The sequence below is a fragment of the Vanessa cardui genome, chromosome 1, assembly GCF_905220365.1.
Source record: "Vanessa cardui chromosome 1, ilVanCard2.1, whole genome shotgun sequence".
Taxonomy (NCBI): domain Eukaryota; kingdom Metazoa; phylum Arthropoda; class Insecta; order Lepidoptera; family Nymphalidae; genus Vanessa; species Vanessa cardui.
Window position 1 is genome coordinate 14277909 of NC_061123.1, and position 25245 is coordinate 14303153.

At 32.4% G+C, this 25245-nt stretch overlaps 1 protein-coding gene across 3 annotated transcripts in view; it reads left to right on the forward strand.

Annotated features, from left to right (window-relative positions):
• LOC124532562 (alpha-catulin) overlaps window positions 1-23816 on the forward strand; it is a 101920-nt gene extending 78104 nt beyond the window's left edge. The window contains exons 3-14 of one of the 3 annotated variants that reach the window (XM_047107521.1): window positions 4737-4879; window positions 6115-6324; window positions 9090-9227; window positions 14334-14591; window positions 14974-15142; window positions 15257-15339; window positions 15406-15684; window positions 15800-15963; window positions 16099-16252; window positions 16321-16527; window positions 17033-17092; window positions 18291-23816. In XM_047107521.1, the coding sequence (XP_046963477.1) occupies window positions 4737-4879; window positions 6115-6324; window positions 9090-9227; window positions 14334-14591; window positions 14974-15142; window positions 15257-15339; window positions 15406-15684; window positions 15800-15963; window positions 16099-16252; window positions 16321-16527; window positions 17033-17092; window positions 18291-18419 (1994 nt within the window). In that variant the 3' untranslated portion in view covers window positions 18420-23816. Of the gene's footprint in view, window positions 1-4736; window positions 4880-6114; window positions 6334-9089; window positions 9228-14333; window positions 14592-14973; window positions 15143-15256; window positions 15340-15405; window positions 15685-15799; window positions 15964-16098; window positions 16253-16320; window positions 16528-17032; window positions 17093-18290 lie in introns of all 3 variants that reach the window. The other 2 variants (XM_047107529.1, XM_047107537.1) reach the window with 2 other exon arrangements.
• Window positions 23817-25245: the final 1429 nt, after the last annotated feature.

The following is a 25245-nucleotide window of genomic DNA, read 5'->3' on the forward strand; positions in this document are numbered from 1 at the left end:
ATTAATAATATTGTAAAACCTCCAAACGCAAGACGATGAATTATTATTACCGAATCTGATGCAAAATCATTGCTGGTTACAATTTATAATAATATACATTTAAATATATCTTTTTTCTTTGCAGCTTATACTAGTATATACCAGTTTTTAACAAAATTTACAAAATTAAAAAAAGAACAATGAGTTCGTTAGTGTAGTAGAATTGTATTCATTGATGATGAAGTATTCTATTTTTAAAATTATAACAACACAATTAGATCAAAGCTTTACACATTGAAATAGTAACATAAAACAATCATTAAAGCGATCTTTAAACATTGCAAATAAAGAAAACGTATTTGGTGATACAACGCTGCAGAACTAGTACAAATGTTACATTGTAATTTCTTTTTGTCTCTCCGTGTTCAGAAGTTAAATTATTTGAAAGCAAGTTTAAATATTAATACGGAGGAAATTGCTACGAGTGTAGTATTTACATTTGTGAAATTTCGCCGATTTAATGTGTGCATATGTGAAACTAATACTTGCTTTAGGATTCAATTTTAAAATCAATTTAATTGTATTATACCTAACTAAGTTTTATTTATATTTTAAATAAAGTGCGAAATCGATTTTGGAATCGATACTGATACCTAATTAATTCATAACAATTCGACTTATTTTTTATGATATAGCAAATGTGCCCCTGATGGTAAGTCCCCACCGCCCATAGACAATGGGATTGTTAGAAATATTAACCATTAATGTAACAACTGATAACTCATAAAAAATATCGTTATACCATTATGCGATAGATAAAGCATACTAACAAAAAAAAACATTTCATACACAATACAAGAAAAATACGCACTGAATTAATGGAAACTCCAAAGATGGTGTTTACCTCTAAAACAATTATTGAAGTCTTTACTTCACTCAAGTAATACGTTAATGTTTGAATAAAATAATATATTCATCTAACTGTATATACATATATGTTAAGAATTGCCTGATGGCAAAGATACGAGTACATTTAAATTAAAGTGTTCAGTTTAAACCCTGTCGGTTTTACTAAACAGGGGTTAGACGAAACTCTGAAAGTGATTTTCACTGCAGTAAAACACCAAAATGAAACCAAACGATGACGTGTCACTTCCAAAGCCACTGAGGTACTGGCCTAACTAAAAACATTGTATGTTGGGTAAATAGATACATCCCAATATATCCCTTTTTCGCACCAGGAATTTCACATACAAAAGAAAGAGACAAAGCTTTGTTTGCATATAATAGATAAACTATGGTTATAGTAAGGAGGTTAATGTCAAGTCGTGCTTGTTATCTTACTTCGAAATTACGGTTTGTAATTAAACTAGCAACCCTAAATTAATTGGACACAAATTTTCACAAGTCTCCACTTTATGAAGTCCCCTGAATTGGATGCTCTGTTTAAGGTACGAATGACAAAGACGAGGTCATTGACAATTTTAATTAAGGCACTAAATACGTATGTGCAAATAAATCAAAGTTGTAGTAGTTATTATAGTAATAACTCGTGTACGAATGCGTGAACGTGCGCGGTCGCAAGAAACTTAGTAGATTTCCCCGTTGGATCGTAATTCCTATTATCTGAGCCAAATCTAATCAGACTTCCTATCAACAGTGGATGTGAAGGCAATATGATTGTTATATATAATAATGCAATACCAAGTATTTTTTTGTTCTGGTGCCAAGGGTGAATGAGCCAGTGTAACTACAGGCACAAGGGACATACCATCTTAGCTCCCAAGGTTGGTGGCGCATTGGCGATGTATAATATTTCTTACAATGTCTTTGAATGTTGGTGTCGACTTACCATCCAATTGTTGGAACAAACATGTCATTTTTAATTAGAGACGAATGTTTACGCTATATATTCGCTTCAAAGTTTTGCTAGGGAGCCATTGGGTCTCGTAGCTTAGCGTAGCGTCTAGTGTAGCATCTTATAATTTGGTTCCTGTTCCTAATAAATTAAGAATAATTCCAAGAAAGCCAATAAGAGCAGAACAATTGGAGGTGGCATGAGTCTTTTTTATAATGTCATTAAAGGAACAATGGCAGAGAAGCTTGAACTTCTTAGACAAGAAAGAATGTGTTTGACAAAAGAATTTTTTTTCTGACACCTGGGCTCAAATGATGAATTAAATTAAACTCTGCCCGACTTTATTTATTGTTGACATTCTCTATTTTACAGCACGTTGTTATTAGTGACATTCCACTGGTTCGAAATGATCTCAGAACGCCTAAAGAATATCAGCGGTACTATACATGTTATTATAATATTTAGAAGAAGAAATGGAAATAGCAATTTCATTGGTCGAATGTTTAGATTTACGTAAATGTTTTTGTTCTCAGCTTTCGACTTTGGCTAATGACAAGGACGCATGTGACCCTAATATTTAATTGCCTCGACGAGCCAAAGGAATTAAATTTTGTAACGGATCGATTGGATGGAGATCATGGTTTCCTACGTTTCTTTTTGTATGTGCCATTTATTAGCCATTAGGAGTTCTAGTTTGTTTAATACTAAAAATTGCAAAATAAATAGAGAAGTGAAAATAAATGCAATATTTATACATAGTCGCTTCTAGCTGTATAACGGATTTTAATGCAATATCAGTAAACAGAGTATTTATTTATTTATATGATCATGATTACGATTTAACAGGGAGCTGCATTAGCATAGCATTCTTACCATCATTCCACGCGGTCAAGATTTATACACTAACTATTTTTAATTAACTTCACTGAATGTATAATATAATAAACTCTGTTTACAGAGTTAGCATGTTATAGAAAAAAGCCGAGATTTTCAAATATCCTAGCCTAAAAGAGCTAACTATATATTTGTTTGTTCTTTATTCTAAAAGTTATGCGTAGTGTAGATAATATATTGTACCTGCCCGTGAGAAGCCGAGAAGGGTAGCCAATTATTTATATTATAAGGAACATATTTATTACTCTTTTGTATATCTGCAGACTTTAAGATCTTCAAAGATATGAGACGTGATTGTAAATCAAACAAGATACTTCAATTTATTTATATAAAAAAAGAATCCATAGTTACATTTTAATTTTGTTATTTCCAAAGTTGTATGATGTATTATTTTTTACGAGTATTTCAATATTTTAAAACAAGTATTGAAAATGGATTTCATAAAAAAAAAATTTATGAAATATTTAAGCAAAATACTTGAAGATAAAGCTACAAATTGCTATTTGCTACATTTTTCTCTCGCTTTGAATTCATCCAACGAATAGTCGAAGCTAAATTGGATTCAGCACGGATCAAAACGGCAAGTGTCGACATCCTCATTTCGCAGGGGTACCGGCGTAAATCTTATGAAACCACATTTCGGGCTCCTTTATTAATCTCGTTTAAGCGCGATTGCTGCTCCAATCAACTGGAAACGGTTACCGGTTCAGCGACAAGCAAACGATTTTTACTTCACTGATTTTAAAAGTCTCTAAAACTGTATTAATAATGAGATATCAGCAGCACACATTCACCGCTTTTGACGCTAGAGTAGCTAAACTCATACCTACATACAATTTTCAACGCCATTCATTCATACAAAACACTTATCATAAATAATATATAACAAAGTCTTGTTTAGATTCTTATCAAACCCCATAGCCTTATTAGCTATACAATATCGATAAAAGGGGCTAAATGAACCCGTAAATACACAAAACGATAAACTAATACATATATGGATTTCATTGGGCAATATCTCACCACAAACAAACACATCCTTTCAAGTGATACGAGCGCGGTATTCGGTCCAATTACGTAGCTATCAAATCACATAATGAAATTGTTCCTAATACCCACTGTTGTTATTAGTAAAGGTTTAAACTTTATTGATACAAATGTTAGTAAGATAATTGACATTAAAATCGCTCATCGACTGTAATTTAAAGGAAACTTCGGAGTCGAGACAGATAAAAACCAATCGTTTATTTTAAAGTTTATTTCGAGAACTTTAGGTGACTGGCTAAATGCCCGGAAAGTACGAAGTATAAACTTCGACGAACTCCATTCAATTCCTTTATTTCATTTTAAAGGAACAAGAAAAATTGGAAAAGTTTCGCGTCGTTATTATTAAGATTTATTGTGACTAACTGGAGCAGTCGAACCGTTGTAGTTCCAACCCAAGAACTACAAAGGCGACCCTAATTTACAAACACACGTGATATTCGCTGGAATTTAATAACGAAAATGTATTTCACCGTCTTTGTTGCCAAGACATTGCAATAAATTACAAGGGTATTATTTCATTAATTAAATCGGCGAACCTATCCTCCGGGCAAATGTATATTAATTAAGCTTCAAAATTAATTTATCTCTGTTGAACAGACAACTTCTATTTAAATATTCCGTAACATCCTTTCAGTGATTTCCTGCGTTGGTTGATAAATATTCATTTTTTTTAATTATCTTTTTATATTAAATTTAAATATATTGTTTTTTTTTTATTTCATTCTGTGTATCTGATTGTTTGCGTGATTGTGGCTCTAGTAAGCTACCTAGCAAATTCTACTTAGGAGTTTATTTGTCGGGGTAGTTTCCTACCGCTTAACGTAAATATATGTGTGCAAATATAGTATATGTGTGATTTCTACGACAACCATGAACATGAAATTTCATTCTATGCTGACAGTCGAAAACCACGCGGCAAGCTTTTCTTTTATTTAATTAAAATATTATTTGTCTGCAGGTCGTGCAATAGAGCGTGTGTGCGCAGGTGCTGATGGCGCAGGTATGGTGTCGGCGGCGCGCGCTTTGCTCGCCTCCGTCACGAGAGTACTCTTATTAGCAGACATGGTGGTCGTGCGACAACTCCTCCTCGCTAAGGATAAGGTAAAACGAACACAACGCAAAATTCCAAATAATTATATCTCCCTACTATAACCGCCTTCTATGTTATCATTACGACACTATTAAAACGACGTCTTAGCTTTAGATTTACCCCATATTTGGGGTAAAAACTAATGACTTTTAAGGCAACACCAAGTGGCGGGATAAAGGGGTAAGCCTCCAAGTCAGTAATATGCCAGAACGGATTTAGCTATTCAGGAAATGCTTCACATGAAAGACTAACAAGAACTTTGCACGCGTTCTATTAAAAGGTATACGAATGAGAACGATCCGTGGACGTATATAATGAAAAGAAAAAGAGATTATGTGCATAGCTGAAGATATGCACATAATCTCTTTTCGCTTTTAATTATAATGTTCTTCGGAAGGATTGTTAAACAGAACGATAACCGTGGAAATAATAAGTTTAAAACAAAAAATGGAAAAAAACTATTAAAAATGTCTTTATTGAGTCGAATAGGACCGTTTTCTTTTTATAGATGAAGGTTGTGTTCCTCCTTTTTAAAATAATTTATCCTAAGTAATAATTTCATATCGGATAAAGCCGTTGGTAGTTCTTAAATAGTGCTTTCAGCAATACAAACTCCAATCATATAATATCGACGCAATACATACAACTTCATGGTATTTCTTGGAGTCAAGAATTCTACTAATGCTACTAGCGTGCAGTTATAACTACAACGACTGTATAAGCATTGACATAGCTTTACGCTACGAGCCCAGCGGAATGGACCAGCAATTTAAAACAAATGAAATCTCGTGGCTAAATTTAAAAAAAAAAAAATTACTTTTTATTTCAAAATAAATGTTTACAGGTTGTAATGCAAGAAAACAACATAGGTAGCATTGAGATGTATAAAATATTTTCATGTTTATAATCTGTAATACACATGAAGATATACTTATCATATATATAGTTTGTAGTAACGCACTAAAATCAGAATATACCAGTTTGATTTGAAAAAAAACTTTCCGTGTAACATAATCCATTTAGTGAGAAAATTTATTACTATACAACATGGCGCTATGAAACACGGAATCGGAGCTGTAACGTATTTAACGCGTGTGAAACCACGCTAAGCAACGAGTATAGATATCATTTCATTATTATATAGCTGTATAAATCACACATTCCGTTTCGTAGAGGGGAGGCAATTTCATCTAACGAGCTATCAAAGTTTGCTTTTAACTTATTAAATTGTATTTTATGCGGGCAGGTGGCGCGGTCGTTAGATCGCTTAGAGTCAGTGTCTAACTTTGCGGAGTTCGTGCGCGCTTTCACGGAATTCGGAGGGGGGATGGTGGAACTCGCTAGACTGACAGCGGAAAGGAGAGCAGACCTTCGCGACGAAAGAAGAAAGGCTCAAGTAGCCGCTGCGAGAAATGTCCTTGAACGGTCGACTCTCATGCTCCTCACCTCGTCTAAGGTATTGGTGGTAAATAAAAATATATATATATTGAACCGTTTATAGAGTATGTATTATTATTTATAATATAGATATTATATTTTGAATTAAGAAAATATTTTAATTCAGATATTTAGATACAGTTACATAAACAGCTGAAATAGGCCACATCGGCCAGTGACATTCCGAACATTGAAACATTATATTAAATTATCAAATGCACTGTACTCGTATAAATAAGTTGTTGCATATTGGTAATATTACAAATTAAAAAAAAAACAAATACAACTTCAAACGCTGTATTTAAATATTAATTACTTTATCAATAAAAACTCTTTGGTCCCGTTTTAAGTACGACGCTGGCGACGAGTAATATTCGTAGCTAAATCAATATCCGGCGAACGTTATTTACAGGAACGCCTAAACATAAATTTTGTATCTGTGTGAGAGAAAATTAGGCCCGTCTTAGGTTAGCTTTGTCGATCTATTATGCAGGTTTTGCGCCAATTCCGAACAGCACTTTGTTTGTGACGCGGTTTATAGCTCGCTATTACTCATTCGGGTTTATGGGCAAAACTGGATTACATACCAGTGGATATTTGTATATTTCTCTTTCAATATAAAAATACTATATGCTTAGTTATTTGTTTTATTGCACAAAACACAAACCAATGCATTGTCTATTGAATATATGTTAAAATAAAACACCGCTGATTTTCTTTTGCCGGTTCTTCTCGGGGTCAAGGTTTTTTGTTTCCCAAGCTGTTAGTAGTGTTTAATGCAATAATCAATATATAAGAGGTGTAATACTTTTGTATTGATTAAACGAATTTGATTCAAGACATATTCAAAAAAAACTAATACACATACAAACTTACATAAATGTATATATCTATAAAATCGATTAAAATACAGTATATAAAGTAATAAATAATATTCTACGAAATAAAATCGTAGTCCGAAACTACTTATAATCTGTTCTTGTTACAACACTAGTATAAACGTTTATTACGGCTTTACTATACTTAGCTTTAATTGTCATTACGGATCACTATCGGAAAAAATGATTAACTAATTGGAACTTATACTATGTAGCCGTTTAACGTCTCAGGGTTTGTCTGTAAACGATTTGTTAAATAACATAATTTTCATCACAGATTTTTCTATTTGTGGATCACATATATTAGCTAGTCCAGTAGTTCCCAAACTTATTTTTCTCGTGGACCAATTTCAAAATTTTATTAACATCTTATGGACCCCCATTTTTTATTCACGCCTACGTAGTACCATCATGACTTCCGTAGACCCCTGGGGGTCCACCTGGACCACTTTGGGAATGACTGAGCTAGTCATTAATCTATTTAAACGTTTTCACGTAATTGAATAACAAACATATAAACATTCACACTTGACAACAAAACAAATGAAATCAGATAAGAATATTCTTTATTCAAGTGCGCTCATAAAAGCACTTCTGAATTGTTACGTCAGAGTATTAAATAAAATTTAAAATCTATTGGTTTAGAAATTAGACTCTACCGAGAAGTACTGGCAAGAATTACCATTACTAATTGCAGAGTTTATGTCAATAAAGTACAATTAATACGATTTCAATAAGTTATTTACGAGTCTGTACCAGATTTATAAAAAAGATTTGAAGCATTTCTGAACGCGAAGGCATTATTTTAAAATATTAAAAATCAGGTCACATTTTACAAAGTAATCTCATTAATGGGTCCGTATATATAAGGGCAATAAATCCCATACCTCCCTTATTTATTCAAAACACGAAGACCGCTTGCGTTATGAGCTTTATTTCTAGAATTTTATTAATAACGTTTATAACAATAACAAAAACAATTATTATCTTTTTATATATGAAAAAATTATAAGATAATGTGGTAACAATCACTCGTTATATCTCGTGTATGTTACATATAATGTTAAAAAATTGTTTAAATTTCTTTCATTTGCGTACTATAAAATCAAACCATCATCAGTATATTGTATATCATTATGTCACAACAATCTAACTATCAGAAGATTAGCAGCTCATCCAAGAATTATATTATTTTTACAAATAAAATGATTATACTTCATGTTGAATTTATATAAATAAATATGTGTAACAAACGTCGGTGTTATGTACATTCGCCTCCTCGCGTTAAGTTCATCTGTATTCGTGTTATGAAATACACAAAACAAATTTACTGTATCCACAAGTATCTTTGTCATAGCCCCAGCTTACGTAATACGTATTTTCCTATTTCGAACCGATAAAGCTATTCCCGTGGCGTGGGGATTTTCTACGACTGCCGCATATTTAATCGTTTTTTATTCGTTCGGTGTTATTTCAAACTTTCAAGTGGAACGTTACATTTTTAACCATGTTACAGATTAATAAAACCTCGCCTAACGTGAGGCAATTCGTTTTCATAATCATATATTTATTTACAAGAAAACTTTTAATATACTTTTGGAGACTGCACGAATGTCATTAAACCTTTTAGTTTTTAATGCATGCATTTAAATTTTATAAATGATCGATGTAATTTAATAAACACATACTGTATTGTTTTTAAACAAATATCAACATGACAGAAAAAATAAAACAATTCTTCTTCGTCCTTTAATTAAAATGTATGTACATTTAAAACGTATATTAACATATTTTTATAATAAAATTTGTATAATTTTTTACACTAGTATAGAATGTTTAAGTAATTAATCACGATAATGCATATTATACAAAGGAACGTCATTAAAATAGAACATTGTTGGTTCAGACTTGCTTGCGGCATCCGGGCAGTGCATCCGCGCGGGAAAACCGCGACACGGTCTTCTGTCAGATGAGGCGAGCGATGGACCTCATTCATTACGTCGTGCGAGACGGGCTGCCAGGTCACGAGGAGCATTCCCACGAGGTCCGACTTCACGTTGATTTTATATTACAATACATTTATTTATTTAATTATAATTAAATTTTAACACTTCATAATTGAGAATTGACTGACTTGAACGAATGAATGGATTGGATGACGTTATTTTTTCTTTTTCTGCCGTGTATATACAACGGCTAAGCACAAAATATTCTGACAATGTCAAGTCTAAAAATATGACAGATAATAGGTTATTTATTTTTTGTATTTAATTATTCAGGGTATAGTAGCTTCTATTACAACATAATATAATACTAAATAATATATTACGACAGAAGATATTATCTTATGACATTTAATAACATGTTTTTTTTTTAAGTATCTGTAATTACGTGTTGACTTATATTTTTTTATGGCCATAATTTTGTGTATCAATAATTTTAATATATAAACGAAGGTAATAATTTCTCTCAACATAAATTACACGAGGTGTTCTGGTAATACGTTATTTTAAATATCGGCTTTAAATTTGGCATTGGCGGCAAGCCAATGTAATAAATTTATATTTATTTCCATAATTTATGGAATATATCTCGGATTATTCTACTCATGGGTGGATTTAAGATATCAACGAACCACAGCCTCACTAATACAATTGTAACGTTCACGACAAATGCAAATGGGACATACTCAGATACAAAGAGCATTAAAGCTTGAATTTATGCGGTCAGAGACAATAGAAACTTTGTTTTTATTCAAAAAGGATTTACACAATGCCTTTAAAAACATCAAAGTTAAATAATAAAATCTTGATAAATAATGACTAACTAATGTTTTTGTTTTTAGTCCAGTACTTTTTTTTTATTTGGTTTTGGAATACCAGTCCAAAACATATAGAAGTACAATTATCAACTCAACGCATTAAAATAAGCTAATAACAGTCGTGAATTCACATCATCATCAAAAGCCTGTAAATTTCCCACTGCTGGGCTAAGGCCTCCTCTCACTTAGAGGAGAATAATTGGAGCATATTCCACCACAGTCCAATTCGGCTTGGTGGATATCGTGAATTGAATGACACTTTTAATATTTTTTTTATTTTTTATCCGATACGAACATTGTACATTGAAAGCACGACAAGTTACTATGTCATACGTGCTGGTAACAAAGTTTTAACTGAATGATATAAACGATACGAAGAACGACACATAGAATAAGAACAATATTATGTATATTTTAAAACATATCTTATTTATAAGTGTGGTATATTTTAAAGTATACATTTTAATGGCGTATTAGTGATTATGGATTACGGGTCAATCTGCAGGGCCAATCTTGGTTGGTACCGCTGATTATCAGCTATGCTAAAGTTAAGCAGGATTATTAAGTTTTGTTGCGGTCTCAAATTGTTCGAATGATACGACATGGGTACCTTCAAGAGCGTACTCCTTCCTTAAAGCCCGGCGACGCACTTGCAATCCCCTGGTTTTGCAGATGTCCATGTATGGTGGAAGTCACTTTCCATCAGGTGAGCCTCCTGCTCGTTTGCCACCTAAGTCATATAAAAATAAAAAAAATAAAAATGTAATTTGTAATAAAAATTGCCACTAGGCAAGAATGCTATGCTAAAGCAGCATTTTCTCATTGAAGCCCAATACCGATCTTCTGGGTATAAAATGAACGGCTTGTTCGTTTTATGCCCAAGCTGCTCTCACAAGTGGAGGCAATAAAGCGAGGTGTTATACTTTTAATTAAGCTATTTATCATACTAGTCCAAAATTCAAGTGTTTCAAAAGCAATTACTTATAAAATGCTTTATCTTCTTCTTTCAAATATCAAATAATTGATGTCAGAAAGAGACAAATCGATGTATGTCATTTTAACTTTACCCAAAAAGATAAATCGATGATGATCTCGTGATAAAACTCGAATCTTAACCAAACTGGCATGGAATTTAGACTAGTGAACATGATTAGTTTAATTTGTGTTCGAAATTAAGATTATGCATAAAGGGAATTTAGGTTTGGCATGAAATTCTGACAAGTGTTCCATATCAACTCCAAAACTTCCTTAAGAGATGAACAGAAGGTAGATAGACACATACGAACTATTTAACATATATTTAAAACTAAAACGCAATAGTTTCCCCTTATAGCTTTAAATATTTCCCAACAAGGTTCATTGGCTTAATGATTACGCTAAGATTACGTACACGCTAACTTAATTACACCGTCATATTATGTTAAAAGTATAACGCATAGAAACACAAACATAGTTACACATAATCTATACTAATAACATTAATTTTCTAGTCTCACTGAAAAAATATAATATAAATAAACCAAAAAGTTTTTATGTAAAACTAATATTAGAAAAAGGAAGCGCATTTCGTAGAACATTTAAGGCTTCGCAATACCACTTACCGATAAATTTATGCTATTGACGTGACAAGTGTAAGTTATTCGTATCAGATTAAATGTATATAAAAAAAATAAGGAGAAGAATTACAACGCGCTGACCCAATACGGGATTGGATAATATATATCTGGTAGATATATATTCGAGAAATTTGACGACCTCCGTGGTCGAGCGGTATGTACACCGGTTTTCATGGCTATGCCACTCCGAGGTCCCGGGTTCGATTCCCGGCCGAATCAATGTAGATTATCATTAGTTTTCTATGTTGTCTTGTGTGTGGGTGTTTGTGGTACCGTCGTTACTTCTGATTTTCCATAACACAAATGTTTGAACTACTTACATTGGGATCAGAGTAATGTATGTGATGTTGTCTCATATTTATTTATTTCTTCACGATGTGTTCCTTCACCTCTGAGCATTTAAATTTGCACCTGCAATTTTGCGGTTAAGACGGAAGAAGATTCTAGAAAATTTCAACCCTTTTATTTTATATAAATACAAAACCTTATTAAGTGACTTGTTACGTTTGTATGATTTAGTTTCAGTATAAAATAATAAAATCAAAAAGGTATTATGTTTCTGTAGCCGATATTCAATTTTTATTTTAAATTCATAAAACATTTATAAGATACATTCTATATTACTCTGCTACATCAATGAACTTCCGTGAGTATCGCCGGAAACTCCGATATGGTGTTAACGTAGGAAGCCCGCGGTCGCATCGAGCTTGAGACTGCGTTAATATTTAAATCTGTTTTCTCTGTCGTACAGTAAAAAATAAACATTGTGAGACGACCGTGAGAGTGAGACGGATAGATATTGAAATACATACGTCTCTATCTTATGCTTAAAATTAAATTAGTGTTTTTATTTATGGGATTGTACATCTACTAAATATCACACTGAGTACTTAATTCTGCAATGTGAAAATATTCCGCACGGTTTACAATCCTATTGTAAAATCTGTGGCTTACTGGGTTAGTCCGTAGAGTGGTTACGGTAGATATCCCTTGATCTTCCCCGTAGATACATAGACCGGTGCGTCACCTGTGCATACCTACTTTATGCGGGAAAATTATAATTTTGGGCCTGAATAATAGATTAACCGTGAAAATCAAAAATCACATACCTACTGTAATTGGACAATGCGCTCGTGTATTTTATCTTGAAAAATTAGTTAATTCATGTTATGTATAGCAATTTACCATAGCTTTTATATCAGAAAATTATATAATATATGTATGTTATTTCACTTAAGTAAGATTACCGTTCGATGAAGAGCTTTAAATACTTCTGTATAATTATGTTAAATTTAATTGTATACGTATTTTATAATAATTCCTATGGTTTTAATGATACAAGATACAACTAATTATTTGATAATTACAAAAATGTTATTTTTTTGTATATATTTTAATTATTCAGTATAGTTTAGTACTTAGTACTGTTCCATCTCCGGACAGCTCTTTTAACGCAGTGATACAATTTTTAACCTAACTTAAAAATATTTATATCTTAACTTATAAAACTATTAGGTCGATATAATTTCCTGCTCCTGAGATATGATTAAAATCTCTCTACTATCTCGATGGGCAACCCGAGACAAGCCCACTGTGATCTTAGACCGATGCTTATCATTATTATTTCAATTTAACTATTCTTAAAACTTATTATTTAATATAAGACTATTTTTAATTAAAATAACGCTCCTAATTAATAAGAAATATAAAAGAAAATGGGTATAAAACCTTCTTGCTTATCTTACCTTTGTATAAATTTTCAATTTCTTTTATAAACGACTCTACGAACAATGTATAAGGAAAGAAGGGATTTTTTAACGTAAGTATGCCGATAAAAGATTTCTCAATTCTTGTAACGACCTCTCCTCTAATCCTTAACTTTGTTTTTTCTCTCATCCCTTCTCTATTTAAACTTTCTTAATTTAAACACGATTTTTATTTCTCTTGTAGTTGCAACCTTTTTCGGATAGTCACGAGCAGGTACATAATTTAAATGTAGGTAGAAGAGTGCCTTTTCCTTTTAAAGCATATACTTACATACGTAAATGAAATGCATTTAATAGCTCTTGAGTAACGCTTCTTTAAAGAACTTCTTATGCATTTTAGTTTTGATTTCAATATTCTTTCTCATGCTCCAAATAAATGTTTCGTAAGTTCTATTCAATGATATGTCAAAATGAAATAATTTTTAATCAGTATGAGAAAGGATAACTATAACAATTCCAGCACTTATAATTATAAAGCTTACAAAATTTAACATTACATAACATCAACGAATTAATATTATAATAATTTATACATAATGCAACAATTACGCTAAGAATCACGCTAAAATCGCCTAGGATGATGTAGATTTGCTTAAAATTAGTTTTGCGTTAAAAATAAACTAATGTCGAGTAACGACAGAGTATGTAAAAAGCTTATTCAGCAGCTATTTAACACGTTATTTATAATTAGCGTTAAAAACTCTTTTATATTTAAACATCTACACATCACTATTTATATATATCACTCACAAACCAATATACAAAAGTGTAACTCGTTTTCTGTAGGGCTGGTACACGTAAATACTGAGGGTTTGTATGATCATTCAGAATAACACATGTATTTTATTAAATCAATGCTATATTATATATTTATTTTAAGACCTTACGAAATTATCAAGAAGGTAAATTATAATGGTTGCATTAGAAATGTTTGAACCGATCGCCAGGCTGCACAATGGGAGGCGGGCACGGCGTTAGGCGCGCTACGTGGTCTATCAACGCAAGTTCGGACAGCAAGAGCCCGGGGGGGCGCCGACGCTGGACGGAGGAGAGCGCTCGCAGCTACACTTAGAGCCCTCGTCGAACGGACACACGACTTCACTGACTCTGCATACACCTCACACGAGCACAGGCAAAGGATACTCGCACTCGCCGAAAGAATAGCCTATGAGCTCGAGAGACTTGTTGCTGTCGCTGTGTCATTAGTGAGGATATTTCGTTTTTTAGCTTAATATAAGATGGCGATGATTATTTCCTCTTAATTTATACACTTGTGTCCCTAACTCTCGTAATCCGATGGGACCGCAAAGTCCACCCGACTAGAAAGAGATCAATTGCAGCATCAACAGCTTTATATGCTTTTCAAGGTAACTTTAGACTACTGAGACTTTGTCGACCCAAAAATATTTTTTTTTTAATGATACCTGGATCTGGAACCCAAGATCTGAAGTTTTATTATCTAGCCACTAGACAAAGAAGGCATCTACAAAAATTACGTGCTTATACTTGCTTTATTATTTTGCTACTGATATTTACTGTCGATATATTTACAACAGATCCCGCTTTAAGTCATTTTAAAAATATTAGGAAGAACAAGGTGGCAGTGGAGCTGCTCTTGAGAGCGCGTGTACGGGAGCAACGAGCGCAGCTTCCGAACTCGAGCGTGCCTTGGTGTCTGCTGCAAGGGAACAGGCCCGAGACTTGTCATCACTCGCAGACGACGCGAGGAAGCTTGCCTCCGACCTTGCACATATAGGTAACCCTTGGAATCGCTACATTTCACCCTCAGGCTTAATAATGCCTTTATGTTATGGAATTTTCAAAAGTTTTTTTTCATAAATAAAAAATGTGTGCATCTGTTGAATTTCAGCTAGTTCCTGTGGTGAGAGAGAATCAGAGAGACTGCACAATATAGCGAGCCAGTTGCACGAGCAATTAGATCACATAATTGAGGCAGGTTACCTTTTATTAGGAGTGCCTTCGATTATATAGTCGTATTAAAAGTGAAATCATCAACAGGTTTGCAAATTACTCAGACATATAGCGATGTCGGAAACGTTACAAGTGAGCGCAAAGTTTGCTGAAATAAATTTGCGGATATATGGGCCACAAGTAGTGACGGCGGCGCGGACGTTGGCGGCGCACCCGAGCAGTGCGGCGGCGCGCGAGAATCTTGATGTGTTTGTAGACATGTGGGCGTGGCTGCTCGCTGACGCAGCACGCCTCGCCAAGGAGCTGCTCGACTTGACAGACGAAAGGCCCGACAAACAACAGTATAGTAGCCTGCCGAGGCCTGGAGTAAGTATCTATTTAAATCTGGTACTATTCAACGAAATTCGAATCGATTTTATAAACCGTTTTAAAACATGTAATAAAAGAAAACAGATAGTATTTTACTAATATATTTACACAGAAACATGGAACGACAAGTAAGCCTTTAAAAGCCGTGCGATTAGATTCCGACGAACAAGCGAAGATTGCCAAATCGGGCTTAGAAATGAAAATGATGTCGTCTGAAATGGACGCCGAGACAGAGAAATGGCAAGGTGCTGACGAAAACAACGACATTGTGAAGAGGTTAATTAAATATTTTTCAATAACTATTTTTTAAATTTATAGTATCATTTTGTACTGTATCCACTTCCGTACCGTTATATAACTATACTTTTTATACATCGTTATTATTCTATCGAAGGTATTGTTTTTATTTAGGGCAAAGAATATGTCTTCCATGGCCTTCGCTATGTACCAGTTCACTAAAGGTGAAGGTCGCCTCAACACTACACAAGACCTCTTCACACAAGCCGAATACTTTGCGGAAGAAGCTAATAGATTGTACAAAATCATTCGTCAATTTTCGTATCAGGTAATTTAATCTTGCGAATTATTAATAATAGTTATACTTCTAATTCTTACTTGATTTCTGTTACGAAGGTACCCGCCGGGACAATAAAAAAAGAGCTGCTAGAACATTTAGATAAAGTCCCGACGTACGTACAGCAACTTCAGTTCACGGTGAAGGAGCCGACTGTAGGCAGAGCCGCGACGTTTAGCAAAGTCGACAACGTCATCCAAGAGACCAAACACCTCATGAATGTTATAAGCAAAGTCGTCACTACGTGCTTCGACTGTGCGAATAAGGTGATCTATAATACCCTTTGTTACTGTGTGAATAAAATCAAACTTTTCGAGCAACACATGGCACATGTTATAAGTATAGACAATTTTATAGGAAATTTAAAGATTTTAGTGCATCGGAACGTAATGTTCCTTAGGTACCTTTGCCGTGGGAGAAGAGTGTGGGAGTGATTAAAAGGCACCAGAGTGTTGCACCCGTTAAGTACTTTAAAGATTATATTTCGTTCATGACTGTTAGACTTGCGGGGGTCAAAAGTGTATTAACCGACCACAGATTTATTCTTGTCGTAAATAAATAACAATCCATATCAAATGTTGCTCATTGATGAACTTATTATAGTCACATTATAAACAAGAATAAATCTTCTTAGCAATTAGTTTACTTAGATTGGTATAGTAATAGAACTCTTGAAATTTATCAAAATCCCATTTTATTTAATTGTATGTTATATTGATTTTTTGTTTCTGTTTTCCTATCGCCTTACTCTGGGTGGTTCCCAACACTCAGGGTCTTATACCGTTGGACAAAGCGATAAACAAAACCTCAACAAATACAGGGGGCGATTCGGTCTGTCTCAGTCTTGCACTATCAAAAACACCAATATTCATGTAACTCTGTGTGTACCTGTGTATGTAGTCACTTAAGCATGCATTGTGTAATTATTCTTGAGAATTTCGTATAGTAAAAAATATTGTTTTTAGAAAATGTTTCTTTGTAATTTTTCTGGTTATAATCATGAACAAAAGTACGCTAGAGAGCTAGAACGATTTTCAAAATTAATTTGATTCTCACAATGATTGAATAATATCCAAAGGAAGGGTTTTTATCCACGATGACGAGACACGTTTTACAGACTGCTACTACATTATTGAGCTTTGCTTTTTATTTCTGGTCCCTTTTATGTTTATTTTTATTTTGGTAATTTCAGTACTCCCTCTGTATGCCCGAGAGAGTTCCTATGCATTGGAAGCCAAATTTGCGAAAAACATCCACATTTAAGAGTGAAAATAGTGTTTTAAATGGATAATGTATGTATTTGTGTGGATTGAAGTTGTTGGCTTTGGCGTTTAACAAAGTTTTTAATCAACTTACTTTAACATGAATAGGTATATTAAAGTCGTGGTATTTATTGGAGTTTAGTGTAGAAGTGTTTGATGGTGTATATGATAGTTAATACTGGATGTTGTTTATGTGATGTTGCAAATAATAACTTACTATATTAGCTTAGAATCTGTGTGTCTAATCATTAAGCTTAAAGTTTATAAAGTGCCGATAAGACATTTTATAACTTTAAGTCATACGCTATATATTTTATGAAGTTAACTGCTAGTAATACCAGCTCTTAAACGGGCGCTGCCATTGAAAAATGTGTTTCAGACTTATTGGTTATAAAACATAGTTGTTAATAAAAAGAAATATACGCGTGCATGGTGTTTATTGTCATTTCAATGGGTGCCGTAGCGGTGTCGTAGGCATCGGTTTCGGCTCCGGTATCTTTAATAAAACGCAAACAATAACTAAAAAGGATTTTAACTAAATTATACTTTATTATTAAGTAAACTACGTAAGATCTCCCATCGACCTAACAGACTAACAATATAAACATGTATGCATCTCCTGGCACTATTTAAATTAAGTAGAAAAATGGTGAAGAACATATTAGAAAATTCTTTTTCATGGGCATTCGAGCGTTTTATTATCGAGCCGTAAAGCCTCTGACTTAAACGAATAACGACGACGTGCTCAAATATAAATTTGTATGCAGTACAAACTGGACTTCACGGGCCTCTCGGCTGCCGGCGCCGGCCGGGGAAGTTCCCGGGACGAGGAGGCGGCGGGCGGCGGCGGCGGCGACGCCAAGCCGGGAGGGAGCTCCTCCGACACGGCCATGTGACAGTACGGCATGGGCCGGCGCGGCAAGGGCGATGCGCGCCGGACCAGGGTCAGCTTCCTCTTGTTTTAAGAACAACGTCTTAAAACAAACTCGTCGCCTCTGTCGGCTGGACAAGCACTGGACTGATAGATGCTTTTCTATGTTTTTATCATGTTCTTACTTACTTAGGACACTTGCCCTTTATTTATTTTATAAGCAGATACATATTACTCAATTTCAAATACTTTTGAAATTCTAAGAAGCAAAGCTGCAAACAAAAATGAAATGTCTACGTATTATAGGTACGTATACTTATTGATAAAATTAAATTATAATATATTATTTTTTCTGCCAGCAAAACGTAAAAACGTAAGTATCTGCCACTTCCAATGTTTGTCCTAGGCGCCACATATATCGAGTTTATATTTATTGTTTCACAAAAAAAACGTGATAAAAGATACGCTGAAAAGATATTTAAAACCATATCTTTTTGTTGATATGGAAATAAGAACACTCTGTGTGTTATTTTTGATGTATTTCTTTTCGAGTGGCGCCGAAACCGACCTATAAGGTTGTTAATGTGTTGAATAAACCGCAAACTTTTGCGATTATTTAATGTATTGCAACTAATTTAAATTTAAGATGAACAGTACGATATAGTGATAAGTTAAGTAGACCACTTGCGACACACAAAAAGCGAAATATTTAAAGTAAGGTTATGTATAACAATGAACGCAATCGTGCGAAAGCGACGCATTTGGCTGTGGTTCTAACGTAATAATTATATTGCCATGTAATAGTTATATAAGATAATAATTTGTTACACGCGTCATACATTTTCACTATTCTAGATGATTAAGAATAAATAAATACAATCGCTAGTAACTGATACTCACGTTCTATTTATTCTCGTTATATTGTAATAAACGTAAAGAAAGAGTGAAATCGTACAATAATAGATACGAAGATTTGTTAACACATTAATAATGTTACACCTTTTACATAAATACGTAAACATCACACAGTCGAGCCTATTTTTATGTTATCCCTTTTATAGCTTATACATTATTTCCAATGTTAACACGTAAGTACATGTATATATGTACATATACTATATCCATACTATGATAATTTATCTATAAGATCTTTTATGCACCCTGCACTTTCCGTGTTCCTGACGCACTTTATTTTTGCTATAATGCACGCGGCTTCCTTGATTTCGTTTGGCATTTATGTGTTTAGATATACTATACATGTTACGTCACCAACTTTATACTTTCATACACATTAGATATATACATTATAAATCTTCATTTGATGTTTTCGCATACTAATCAATGTTGTAACGATTACCTATATTTTAGACACGATATCGAAATGCTCGAATTGCCAGTGGCGCGATGGTCAGTCATTGCATGATTGTGAAATAAAAAAAAAAAAATGTGTAGATGTGTGTTGCATGTGTGTACGTTATAATCGTATTTGATGTCGTACTTCATCTTTCCGACGGGAGGATGTTTAGTATTAAGATGGGGGAATTTGACTCTGGTGGCTGACTGTGCTCCCAATTTGCCCATGAAACGCTCAGTGTTATATAGACCCGATGGAATCAAAGCGCAAACGATGACTAAAAAGAAAATATTGTTAAATGTCGAATGTCAAACGGAATTATTGTTCAAGTGAGACTTCTTTTGGTGCGGTGAGAGTCAATGACGACCAAATTTGACAACGTTTCAACACGAAACGCTCCTGCGTTCAAGCCCCAAAAGGAAGCGCGTTCGAGCGCTTTCGTAGTCAAATTTCAAGGTCAAATTGGAGTACAACGTTACTACATGCAACATTTCAGACGCAAAAATACTTCACTTCTGTTGTGTGTCTAGCTACTGAAGCTTGTAACTTGCAACACTTTAATGCTTCTCTATCTGATTTATAAATGTGAATTGAAATGGATTTGACATTAGACATTTGCAAGAATCGAATCAAGGTATGTGACATGTGTATATGGACACGACATTGCACTCATAACTTGCATGCTACTCTGTGTCTGCGGCTGCAAAGCTCTGCTACGAAAACATCGCTAGGCATGACAGCCATTTGCAACAGCAATTTGAAACAAATGATAAATCGTCACGGCAATAAAAAACATATCAAACGTTGTAGATAATATCATTTCTGTTTGTCAGAAATGACGAATCGTTATTTAGTATTTAAGAATAAATCACTCGATAATAAATATAAATATTAGACATATACCGACGAACGTGCCTATTAGAATGAATTGCACCAGTTTAAGTACATAATTTAGCTATACAACAAAACGGGATTATATTTTTCGACATTCATTATTATTTTTTAAATAATACGAACGATGACAAATATCAATATAACTAGTATAATAGTAGAGGTAAAACTAAACGAGTTTCGATGTTATCGATAAAAATCGATTCGGTCATCGATAAATATCGATTCGATAATTGATTGTGTTACCTACTTTGTTATAAAGTTTATTTTATTATTGATATATGAATTCGATCAAAGTATCTGCGCTAACCCTACCTCTTAATCGGATAATGAGTTAGAGTAAATCGCTAGCATCAGTTCATGTTTAATTAGATTTAATGATATTGACGTGTTATGTATTTGTAGTTTGTGCTCGATATCCGCTATCTATGGTCTATATAACACTTTCTGTTTCTATACCTGTATTACTTTGTAGTCACTGCTGTGTCTATGGTCTAAGTGTCATTGTTATATAATGTTAATAACAATCTAATTTTATATTATTGATAAGATAATCTAATTTTTATTATTTTGTTGTTAATAATAATTACATTTCGATTTATATGAAAATAATTAAATAAGGCTTACTGTAGTTACGATTTAACAATATTTCGATTTTTTAAAAGAGCTTGATAAAGCTTTATATAAGAGTTGTGAATCGAACTAGTGGCCACGTAACGTTAGACTCGAAATATTATAATATACCGCTCACGAACATAAATAAGTATTATAAAAATATTTGTAAATCATTTTCGCAAGCGGCTTTTAAAACGATTTTATTTTTTATTATAATTATTATTAGCGCTTAAAAATATTAAATATTTAAGTGTATAATTCTATTATATTTATATTTTTCAACAAATGTATCGAATGAAATATTATTAATTTTTGTTTTTTTTTTGTGTAATTTTAATTTATCATTAACCTAGATTTATAATGAAATGTGCTATTTAACATTAGAATCTATGTTTAAATCATGTTCATTATAAACTAATAGTTATATTTAAAAAAAAATAGTTTGACATTTGTGTGACAATTTTGATGCATATTATATTTATTATTAATTAAACTGTTACGCATTATTAACAGATTATATTAAATCTGTTAGTAATCATAAAAGTTAATATATATTTATCTGTTAAAAAAAATCTTATGCTACCATTGTTAGTTACTATATGTATATTTTCCTTTTTTAACTGAGAAAAAAAAACACAAAAAACAATTGAAGAGAAATATTTTGAACAAAATTAATGTAGGCGGATTCAATAGCAATTTACTATCAAATAGTTTTGTTCAAAGTAATCGTAAAAAATTCAAAACAAAATTGATCAATAAAAACGTTGAATATTAGGAGTGACTTCACATTATATAATTTCAAAAAATCAATCGGTTCAAATCTTGTTGTTTAATAAAAAATATACAAATGAAATTGACACCAAATTATTAAACAAAGGTCACTATACATAATGCCTAGTGAACTTACCGCGTTATTACTTCAACGTAATTCGGCGAGCTTTATAAAATCGTTCAATTTAATGTGAGTCGAATAGCATCGAATAGAATTAGTAGGTCTGCATTTTTTTTAATATTATCGAACTAATATTATAATCCACTATAACGATAACTTTGTCAAATACGCAGTAGCAGCCGTCGTGCCTCTTTTACATAGTAGTTAAAATAAATCGATATTCACAAATCGATGAATCCCAAAGGCAATAATCGCACATACACGTTCACTGTTTATAAAGTTAAGAATATTTTTTAAATTTCTCGTAGATCGTCTAATAACGTTAAACGTCATTCCTAATGAGAAAATAACTATAATCATATTATTATTATAAGGCTTTTAATATTACTAATCTACTTACGTAAAACCACTTATTCAGACATATAATACATTATAAAACGTATTCAACATCCATCGCATTTACGATATTATTTTACTGATTAGTATAGAAACTAGATATACAGAGATTTGTGATATTAAAAAATACTTTTGAGAATTAGTACAATGTCCTCAATAATTTCAAAGTTTTAAACGTAGAGATTTTATTAGGGCAAAAAAGAACACCAATAATAGTTATTAATAATTAATAAATAGTTTTATATTTATAAACAATACGTAGTTCGGGAGGTTGGAGACAGAGATGAGATGCCTGCAGAATCTACAAGCTATCATTATTTATTGATTTTATACATTTATAAATAATAATTTAATAAAACAGGATTTATTTTGTTTTGAATTAATTCTAAGAAAATATTTTTTTAAATCCTTATAATTTTATTTTTTCAAAAATATATTAGGGCACTGGATTATTGCGATGGAATTAAGACGTACCAGTACAAAAAAATAGCCTTAACAATTGCTTAATCTTAAAGAAAATATTAGTTATGTAAAACAAATTTTTATTCTTCTCTTTCTACGTATAATTATTATAAGCATGAAGGAGTAAACCCCCGAAGAGTAATGTTGTAAATATTCATATTTTTAATGAAATCAAATAAGTGATCTTAATTTACGCGTACGTAATAATAAAATCGAATCAACCTAATGTTACTATGATAAGGGCGAATATATAAGATAGTACCGTCAAAAAACTGTTGTGATTGTTATAATAAATATATTCAAAGTTGCATTTTCATTAAAGTAAATTAGAGGTATATTTTCCATAGAGCTGCCAAAGATTTATAAATAGATGTAGTCATGTTGTTTACGTAAAAAAAAATATTTTGAGGTTGTAAATGGATTTGTGGAATATATCGATGTGTCACGTGAATGTAGAAATTAAATTTAATTTTTAGACATGGTATCACTGAACGAAACTCTTGTCTTTAACGTAGTGTTGTTTTTTTAAATTCGTTTTATTTGAAATATATAAATTAATTCAAAGTATTTTTAAACGATTTAAGAATAAAGTATAGAATACTTATTATTTGTTTTACAATTGTGGTAACGTGTCTAAAAATAAAAAGAGAATGGATTGTAAATGAATTTTATGCGATTGTCGAATCTATTTGTGGAAGTACCTCTAAAATGCAATGAAAGAAAATAAAGTAATAGTGAATGTACACAGATGATATTGTAGTATGTGGCGTGGTCATGGTCGAATACCAAATAAAAATATTGTATGAAACGATTTAATTGGTTTCATTTCATAGCATATCTCCCCTTTAAAAGAATATGGTCAAAATCATATTTGTTGCAAAATTAAAATTAATCTTTAAGTAATTAAAAACATTATTATATATAAATATATTATGGATATATGTTATATGCACCGGAGGCGTCTTATCTTATGCAGCTCATAAAAAATAGTTAAAACCTGGGCCGCATAAAAACAGGTCTTAAACGCCCAAGATTTATTTTTTTAAAACAATTTTGGATTGAGCAGAAACTTCTAGAACACTACTTGCACACATGGGCTTGTGGTGTTAAGAGGGAGTTTGGGTCTGGGTGTATAATAATATAATCTAATAAAAAAGCAACGTATAATATTGACTTAGAGACTATTTTTACTCAAGGCCGAATTTTATTCTCACCCAATCTCAAACATAAGCAAACTGCGTATATATTTGATACAGAGGGCTGCCATGTGTGTATAAACACACTTTCCCATATTCCCATTCCAGATGCAAGACCGTTGTTCCCTACTTTCCATCTCATCAGTCACGTGAATAATACATTTTCCCAATTTCCTAAACCTAGTCTGTAAACCTTTACAACTGTTTACTAACTCGATGGGGAAAACGGCTGCATACTATCATTGTATTCTCAAAAACAAAAATACAGAACACATAATTATATTATATTATTAGTTTTTGAAATACAGTACAAACAATTGTGTCAAATTCATGTTACAATTTTTTTATTTATTAATAAAATATACAAAAAAGGAAGTAAATAAAATAGTGGTGGCAATCATGCCCTAGTACCGTTTTCTGTAGTAAAAATATTGGCATGATGATATCACACTACTGTGATGACTTTGACATGAGCGAAAAAGTTCGAAAACCCAACTTACAGTTACACGGTATCTTGCTGTATTTCTCATTTAAACAACCATCGTATCTCACTTTCTTATAACCAAGGATCGAATTTTAGTTAGCTTCGAGTTTATTACAAATAAGCTCAATTAAACAATCTTGAGGAAATCACTGGGTCGTAATCTTTGTCAAATGCATAGTTGTAACTATATGAATGAATTTGAACGACAGTCTGAAAAAAATATTTAACTATAATCCATAGACAAAGAAAATTAAATTGATACATATAGCACAAGAAATTAGCTCGATTTAATGTATAGATAAAAAAACCGGACATCAAAGAAATATTCTAGACATCAAATACCCCATTATATAAATTCCATTAATTAGATACGAAGAATTTTTTATCGATATTGTTTAAGATGGTTTGAATTCAAACAAAAACGAAGAAATTCGAAATTCAAAATATTTAATAATAATAGCATTTAAAGTTTTTAACAGATTACAAATAATGAAATATTTCGATATTAGAGATAACACAATCGTTTTAAAAGGGAGTTCAAACGAAAAAAAAAAAACAATA